The sequence below is a fragment of the Sebastes fasciatus genome, chromosome 6 (genome assembly GCF_043250625.1).
Source record: "Sebastes fasciatus isolate fSebFas1 chromosome 6, fSebFas1.pri, whole genome shotgun sequence".
Classification (NCBI taxonomy): Eukaryota; Metazoa; Chordata; class Actinopteri; order Perciformes; family Sebastidae; genus Sebastes; species Sebastes fasciatus.
The window spans coordinates 25,213,800-25,221,975 of NC_133800.1; the positions used below are offsets into that span (position 1 = coordinate 25,213,800).

Here is an 8,176-nt window from a genome sequence, read left to right on the forward strand (position 1 = left end):
AAGGCCGACGGTGCGCTCTCCGAGTGCCCTTGTAGCTGTGTACGTTTTAGTGCTATACCCTATGACATCACAAGTTTGAGACTTACTTCACTGGTTTCTGGTTTTGAGAGAGAGCAGCTCATGTTCACAAATATTGATTGAACTTTCCTCAGCCATGAAAATAACATATTGGAATTCTTAATTTAGGTGGTTTTCCCCTTTAAATGTGTTTACCACAATATATGCGGTTCAGCATAAACACCGAAGTACAAAATCTGACTGGCCACAAACTAGAAGAAAAGACAGCGTAGATTGATTTCACGCCTAATATTCCAGTTACAGAAACAGCACAGAAATACCCAGAGGGTCCGTGTGGTAAAATATAACCTCTGTGTTCAAAATGTTTAATAACAAGCATGGCAACAAACATGGCATAAGAACAATGCATGTTTTAGAAAAATATATCTGCAAATGTATTTTTCAAAATACACTATACATTCACTTAACCTCTACTCGATATTAAACATTTACAATTCAAATCACTATAGAGTCACGGTAGAAAACAACACGGTCGGTTTCTTCTAAATAAGGTTCGTTTCAGGATCGACTTACACCAGGAGGAAGGTTTCGGTAGACATTTTGGTAAAACAGGCAAACGACCTGAGGTGTCCTTATTGTTATTTGGTATAGGTCTAGTTTTAATTGATGGTTTTTCACCAGTTTGACATGATAACAACCCCCTCTCAGACAAATTGTCCAATTATTCACAATAGCTTTTTCCTTAGACAATAAATAAATGAAAGTACTACGTGGACAACCTACAACCACTCAGATTCTTTCCTAAAAATGCATAGTGATGTAACCTAAGAACATTTCTTATTATTTACCCAATTCTTGGTACTTACTTGGTTGGTCATAAAATCGGTTTATTAGGCCTGTATAAAGCAGATGGTGTTTCGGGCTTCCCCAAAACCAGTACCCAGTAGTGATGATACAGGAGTCAAACTAGGTGCAACCTCTTATTTTACTTCAAAACTAAAAAAAAAAAATGCCGTAAAAAAAGAGAAGTACTGCTGAATAATTGAGTTTGAGTAAAAGAGGTTTTGGTCATTTCCCATGTTTGAGTGAAGTGGTGGCTGTGTCTCCATAGCTTAAATTCTCCATGAGTCTTCAGTGCAGGCACCTTTTTGTGTTGTGGCTCTATCCGAGTGTCTTTGAGGAGACTGTCCAGGCTGAGAGGAGCACAGAAGGTCCCGGAGTCACTGGTCAGTATCCTGCTGGATAGCCTCCTTTCCTGGGGTCGGACTCGGCACAGAGATGCTCCCCCTGCCGCACCACCGCCTGGACAACGGAGTCTGGAGTCGGCAGCAGCTGCGTTACGTGGTTCTTCTGGACCAGACCCTCCAGAACACTCTGCCGTGGTATCACCATCACACATACACAAACATATTTTGCAGGAGGTTAAGGTGTTACTGGTGTACGATAGAGGTCAATAAAAGGAACATGTAACATCTAACATTTCTGATTATTCCTTTCTATTGCATGCCACAAGGATGGGAACTTACTTCTGGCCTTTCTGTTTAGCTATAGCATATATTCCAGATGTTGTTTTGCATCATAAGTCATCTCCGTGTGTGTGACCCACCTTTTCAAAGCCCTGCTCCACTACTGTCATATTTGGGTTGAGCTGATTGTGAACTCGTGGCTCCGTCACAGCTTTCTTTAGGTCGTAGTCGAAGAACAAGGAGTTCAGGATGACCTGTTTCAACCATCAAAAAAAAAATCAAAAATCAAAAGATTTTATTGTCACACATTGTATTTTACACAGCACACAGTGACATTTAAACTCTGCATATAATCCATCATAGTATTAGGAGCAGGAGCAGTTTGGGGGTCCGATGCCTTGCTCAAGGGCACCTCGGCAGTGCCTACCCAAGCAAAGCCCCTACGAACTGAGCTACTGCCGACCCAAAAGGATGAGATCCCACCGAGATTGTCTATGTAAAGAGGGGTAATGTCTACCTGAGCAGAGAATGACGTCTCCCTCACCGCTGTGTGTTGTAATGTGAGATTCTCTGTGCTTTGTTTACATAGCCGGACTGGCTGTGCATGCGTTACAGCTGATAACGCCGTCCCAACCGATGGTGTCGTCGCAGAAGCATGGCACCCACCCTCCGATTCCCCCTCAGTTAAACACTGTTATTTCTGTCAGCACTGCTGCCGAGAGGGTGGAGCTAAACGCAACTGAATGCCGAATCAGACATTTTTAGGCGACCAAAAAGGTTCAAATGAACTTTCATGAACTGAAATCAGCGATTGAGACCATAAACTCATGTTTACAATGTTTACTGAGGTAATAAATCAAGTGAGAAGTAGAGTCATTTTCTCATAGACTTCTATACAATCAGACTTCTTTTTGCAACCAGAGGAGTCGCCCCCTGCTGGTTATTAGAAAGAGTGCAAGTTTAAGGCACTTCCACATTGGCTTCACTTCTCAGAAGTGGCTACGAGGCACCAGCTCAAGCCGTCGCCATGTTGAGAGCCATTGAGAGGCAATAAATATGCTCTCAATTTTGCGTTTAGCACCTTTAAGTTTCAAATAACTGACTGACTGTGTTTGTCTGCAGGGTGGAGATGATGCGTGTGAATGAATCAGACTTACTAAGGCTGTGGCTGTGGTGATTTTTGTGCCCCCGGATGCTCCTACAACCATTTTCACTTTGTTTTCTTTGTCAAAGATGATAGTAGGACACATGGAAGACAGCGGCCTCTTGCCTGCAACAGATAAACAGAATGTCGCTACGACTGCTTAATGGATTAATGTTACCTTTTTACCTTGTGGTTTAATGGTCCAAATGCAGCATTTTAACAGTTAAAAACAATTGCCAATGCCACAATTAATAGTTGGACATGTATTTAAAATATGACTGTAAACAAAGAACAGCAGTGAGCCACAGTGGGAGGTTTGGAAATTAGCTTATTGCTTTAAAATGAAGGAGGAGGATGCTGTTAGCGAGCTAAAGCTATCAACGTTCCTGACAGTGACAAATGCAGGAACAAGCGAAAGCCTCACCTCTGCATCATCCTCACTAGAGGAAGGGTCATCCTCTTTGTGATTGTGGAAACAAGGGGCTTAATTTGGAAAAACACTGCGATCCATCAACACAGACGTGTACAGAAAAGTCATAAGCTAAACTGGGGGTTGGAGTAATAGAGTGTGATAACTCAGTCCAGCCACACCTGGTTGAATGAAATTGTTTGGTGAAGGAGGGATTCCAAACCCGTTGGTCATGTACGGAGAGCTGAAGTCGTCCATTTCATCGTTGAAAATGATTCCAGTCGATCGAGACATGACTTTGGAACCAAAGCTGGGGGAATAAAAACGCGTTTTAAGAGATGATTGATGCAAAGTCACAGATGATATTCAGCAAAACGTTTCTCTCTGACAGGCAGGTTCAGGAAAGAGTTTCTGAAAGCTTGACTTCTTACTATAAATTAATGGTGCTGGTGGCCGCCACAGCGCTGCCGTCCTCGGCTATGACCGACAGGTGAGCCGTCCCGTGGTTGTCTGGGACAAAATAGTCTGGCTCGTAGTAGCTGTCTGGGTGGGTGGTGTCATCTGTAATTTTACTCCTTATGCCATCAGCAAAGTAGTCTGAGGTCATGTTTAGGATGAGCTGAGAGGAGCAAAACAAGTTAGTCACAGAGCAGAAGTTCCTGACGTGAACATTTTAAATGGTAAACAATAGCAAAGCACTTGTAACAATACAGAAAACACTACCTGAATCTTCTCAAATCAGGGCTGAATAAATGAGACAGTAGGGCCCTGCTACACACAATAGTAGGTTTTATCATCAATTTACATGGTTGATCACCGAAAAAAGGAATAAAAGAAGACAACGATCTCTAGTGACCGTAGTAATTATGACAGGAGTAAAAGCGGAAGTCGAGCGCTGTGGTATAGACGCAGCAGAACTCCATATGGGGAGGAGATCGAGGGCGATGGATGGGACACGTGTAGATGTGAAGTTTCACTTTCACTTTTGAAGCATAGTTATTTTAGATCAAAACACCATGTTTTTCCCCCAAACTTAACTAAGTTGTTTTGTTGCCAAAACCTAAAGAAGCTGTTTTGTTTGTGTTCAAAATGTAAAGTTTCACAACAAGTTTTACAACATGTTATAACTAGGGCTGTCAAAGTTTATGCGATAACACGCTAACGCAAATTAGTTTTAACGCCACTCAAGATATGTGAATGAAAATGGGTTCTATGGGTACCCACGAGTCTCCCCTTTACAGACATGCCCACTTTATGATAATCACATGCAGTTTGGGGCAAGTTATAGTCAAGTCAACACACTGACAGCTGTTGTTGCCTGTTGGGCTTCAGTTTGCCATGTTATGATTTGATCATATTTTTTATGTTAAATGCAGTACCTGTGAGGGTTTCTGGACAATATTTGTCATTGTTTTGTGTTGTTAATTGATTTCCAATAATAAATATATACATACATTTGCATAAAGCAAGCATATTTGCCCACTCCCATGTTGATAAGAGTATTAAATACTTGATAAATCTCCCTTTAAGGTACATTTTGAACAGATAAAAAATGTGTGATGAATCGCAATTAAGGATTTCAATGGATTGACAGCCCTAGTTAGAACGTGTAAGTTTCACTTTCACTTTTACAAGTAGGCCCCTACTGACCCACATCTATGATGGTTATAGCGAGTGATAACACACATTTAATGGCCTGATAGCAGTCGTATCGTGTGCGGGATCATACTGAGTATACAGTGATGCTAGAAAGCTCCAAAATAAAGCTCTGACGTGTAATAATAATAATAACATGTAGGCTTACATCGGTAATATTGAGATAACGTGGGTCCCCGAGTCTGCTCCTCTTGGCATAAGCAAAACGAAAAGCCTCTACGATCCGATGGTACGTCAGAGTCTTTTTCTCTGCTGTAGAGACGCTTGTGCCTGTGAAGTTGTACCCTGCAAAATATCCACAGGAAAAAAAAAACATGTCTGCAGTACGTGAAGAATCACATTTTCTTTGCTTAATCAGGTAATGAGTCTCCTCCGTCACTGTGCTAAAATCCCATTTCAGTCGGAGGCAGGTCATTAAACTGTGAACTCTCCATTCAAACAACAACACAAAGCCTTTCAGCAATATGTATATGGAACCTCCAGATGAATTTATGAACACATTAATTCTTATCCCTCATTTGAAATTAATGATGCCACTTTTTATTTAAGGCTTGACTAAAGATTCCCTGCCTGAACAGATGGGGTGTTGATGGTAGATTGAATTTGGCAAGCAGAACTGTGTCGCAGCTCTGTTTCCTGCTTCCAAAACAGGCGGGGAAACATTCCTGGGATGACCTAGGGAAACCTGACATCCTTTCTTCTACATGGCTGCACAGTGAGCTCTTGGCCAGGCTGCTCACCATCCACTATGTTGAGTATGAGTGCCAGCACCGGGCCACTGGAGGGGGCGTCTGGGACGTGCATGGTGTATTCCCCAACGTTCAGCTTCAGGGGGTTCTCATTCAGCACAGGTTGGTACTCCAACAGGTCATCCAAGGTAATAATGCCGCCTGCGACGAGCACAGAATGGTCAGGGTGAATTTAAATTGATGCTCACATTAATGATTGCCAGTAATTGTGTATTCACCATCTCTAAAGACAACAAGGAACAAGAAAACAACATAAGACCTGCCGCCTGGATGTCCTTGACGATGGTCCGTGCCATTGACCCGTTATAAAACACATCAGGGCCCTCTTCTGCTATTCTTTGGTACGTGTCGGCCAACTTTGGAAATCTAACAATATCGTTTTCCTTCAGTATGTTTTTTTGAGAATCACAAAACACCTCACTGGAAGATGACAAAAGAAAATGAAGAAAAACTGTTAAATTGTGTTAAAAGTGTTTAAGTCTGTAGAAAATTAAAAGCCACTACTAGTATCTGGTTTTATCATATGACGATTCCTAAACAGGTATAACGTTAATGTAAAATTGGAGACTTGGATTTTGCTCTTGGAGAGTATTTCTTCATTGAAAGAAGAGCAAAGAACGGAACTGAAGGCTTTTATCGATGGAAAAGATGTTTTCCCTTTTCTCCCCCAACTGAGTTTGATTGACAGATGGCTCATCCAATCACCTGCCAAGTATTTTTTTTTTTTTTTTTAAAGCGCCTGCCCTTTTCCAAACAGCTTCCAGTGACAGCTTCTCAGATGGTTCTGTGTAACAAACCATCTGATGGGTCAGGTTAGGCGCCAGTATCCAGTTCTTATAATACATCCGTGGAAGCTGTAGCCAGGAGAAGTTTAGCTTAGCTTAGCATAAAGACTGGAAACGGGGAAACGTTTGCCTCTGTCCACAGTCAAAATAAAAAACATGTAGAAAGAGAATACGAGTATTTTCCCAAAATATCAAACTATTGCTTTTACGTTGTCAGCTTAAATTATTGGACACGTTATTGTACTATATTCAAGTCACTGTTGCTGCCGTTCAGTTTAAATCCTTCACCCTCACCACATGTTGGCGTCTCTTTGAATGGAATCTTTGCTCTTGAAGATGGCATGTGCCAAAGCCTTTCCTATAGGAAAGCCGTGTCGAGCCAAGGCGATGCTGGGCTCAAACAGGTCCTTCCACGGCAGCCTGCCATGCCTCTTGTGGGCCATCTCGTAACCGCGGATCTCCCCGGGAATGGCTATGGACAATCCACCTGTCATGAAGAAAAAACAGTAGTACCACTATTTTGAATTTCACAAGCTCTTTGTCTCTGTCCACTGTCTGACTGGAGGACCAGCATGCTAAGATATCTATAGATTCAGTCTTCTGCACACACAGATTCAGTATTTCATTTTTATGTAACCAGCAGCAGGCGCAAGGAGAAGAGGAAAGGTTGTTAAGGATGATGAAACATTCGAGAGGAGCTGGATGGATAGATTTGAGACTAGAATATTTATCCTCTCTAAATCCCTCTCGAGCTCTGATACAACATTAGAGTCAATTACAGAAGCTGCAACAGCTTTACAGAACTCAGTGAATCATCTTCTCCTCTGTGCCTGGGAAACCGTCCAACAGCTCGAGGCGAGTACCTGTACGAGAGAGCTTGGTGTTGTTGCCAAACATGTCTTCAGTGGCGTTCATGGGCGCCGTCTCTCTCGCATCGATGGTTTCCACCTTCCCTGTCGAGCAGAAAATGAGGACAGGTTGCTAATTGTGTTTTTGCTCGGTTAACTTTTTGTTGAGAAGCTGTGATGCACACTCTACCTGTGGAAGCGTCATAGATGACGAAGAAGAGCCCTCCTCCGATGCCCATGCTGTGAGCGTTCAAAAGGCCGACACACAGCAAGGCAGCGATGGAAGCATCCACGGCAGAACCGTTTTTTTTCAAAATGTCCCTGAAAACATAAGAATACACTTAGCAGGAGCCGGCACTCATGCAGGAACAGAGTATACCGCCGTTTGTCACATTTGGAAAACAAAAGTCTGAGAGCATCAGAGTCTTCTTACCTCCCCACTTCTGAACACTTTCCAGCGTCAGCAGCCACAGCAGCCTTTGAGTAGAAGTGGTCCAAGGGGGGAGGCGTGTTTTTCTTCCCCAAGCCCATGAACACCCCCAGGAACAGGCTCACCGCAGCCACCAGAAGGACCACCAGACCAGCAATCAGGGACTTCCCAACCATTTTCCTGACCCGGGAAAAATCCACACACCTCAAAGTCAGACAGAATTCTATCAGCTCAGAAACAAGTGTCCTCTCCTGCAACATCACATTTTCACAGCAAACCTTTATATGAATAACAACGGGAAAATTATGTGAATCATATTTTTTTCCTGTCAAGGAGGGAGAGCAGAAGGTCCACCCTCATTTTGGTGTATCGCACAGATAGATGGGAAGAGCGAAGAAGGGAGTTGACCATTCAGCTGACTCAGTGTGTGTCAACAGTAATGACCATGTGTTTACTATATGACCCGACGGCTGCTTCACTCATTGGTGATGATGTGTCATCTTAGCTCAGGTGTCACACTGGATAATAAGCATGTGCTTCATTTGTAAGTGTTTTTTTTAAAGTTACAGTCAGAAAAATATAGCGTTGTCAATAGATTAAATTATAATTAATGATTGTTAATTGATGATTGTTAATTGATGATTGTCCATAGTTAATCAGGATTAATCGTA

At 42.5% G+C, this 8,176-nt stretch overlaps 1 protein-coding gene across 1 annotated transcript; it reads right to left on the minus strand.

The window, feature by feature from the left end:
• Positions 1-1,108: 1,108 nt before the first annotated feature.
• ggt1a (gamma-glutamyltransferase 1a) lies at positions 1,109-7,888 on the minus strand. Its single transcript, XM_074638765.1, has 12 exons — positions 7,509-7,888; positions 7,266-7,396; positions 7,091-7,180; positions 6,522-6,714; positions 5,702-5,862; positions 5,434-5,583; positions 4,842-4,978; positions 3,469-3,656; positions 3,220-3,347; positions 2,642-2,754; positions 1,625-1,738; positions 1,109-1,392 (listed from the first exon to the last, which is right to left on the minus strand). The coding sequence occupies exons 1-12, from the start codon at positions 7,763-7,765 to the stop codon at positions 1,246-1,248; spliced, it is 1,809 nt and encodes a 602-aa protein (XP_074494866.1). The 5' UTR covers positions 7,766-7,888; the 3' UTR covers positions 1,109-1,245.
• Between the last annotated feature and the right edge of the window lie 288 nt (positions 7,889-8,176).

Bases quoted from the DNA above. Each gene is read 5' to 3' on its own strand.
- ggt1a (XM_074638765.1), bottom strand. From the start codon at position 7,765: ATGTTGCAGGAGAGGACACTTGTTTCTGAGCTGATAGAATTCTGTCTG. The intron at 3,657-4,841 runs GTAAGCCTACAT...TGCTCCTCTCAG, and splicing joins GTTATCTCAATATTACCGAT to CTCATCCTAAACATGACCTC. The intron at 3,348-3,468 runs GTAAGAAGTCAA...TTATTCCCCCAG, and splicing joins ACCAGCACCATTAATTTATA to CTTTGGTTCCAAAGTCATGT.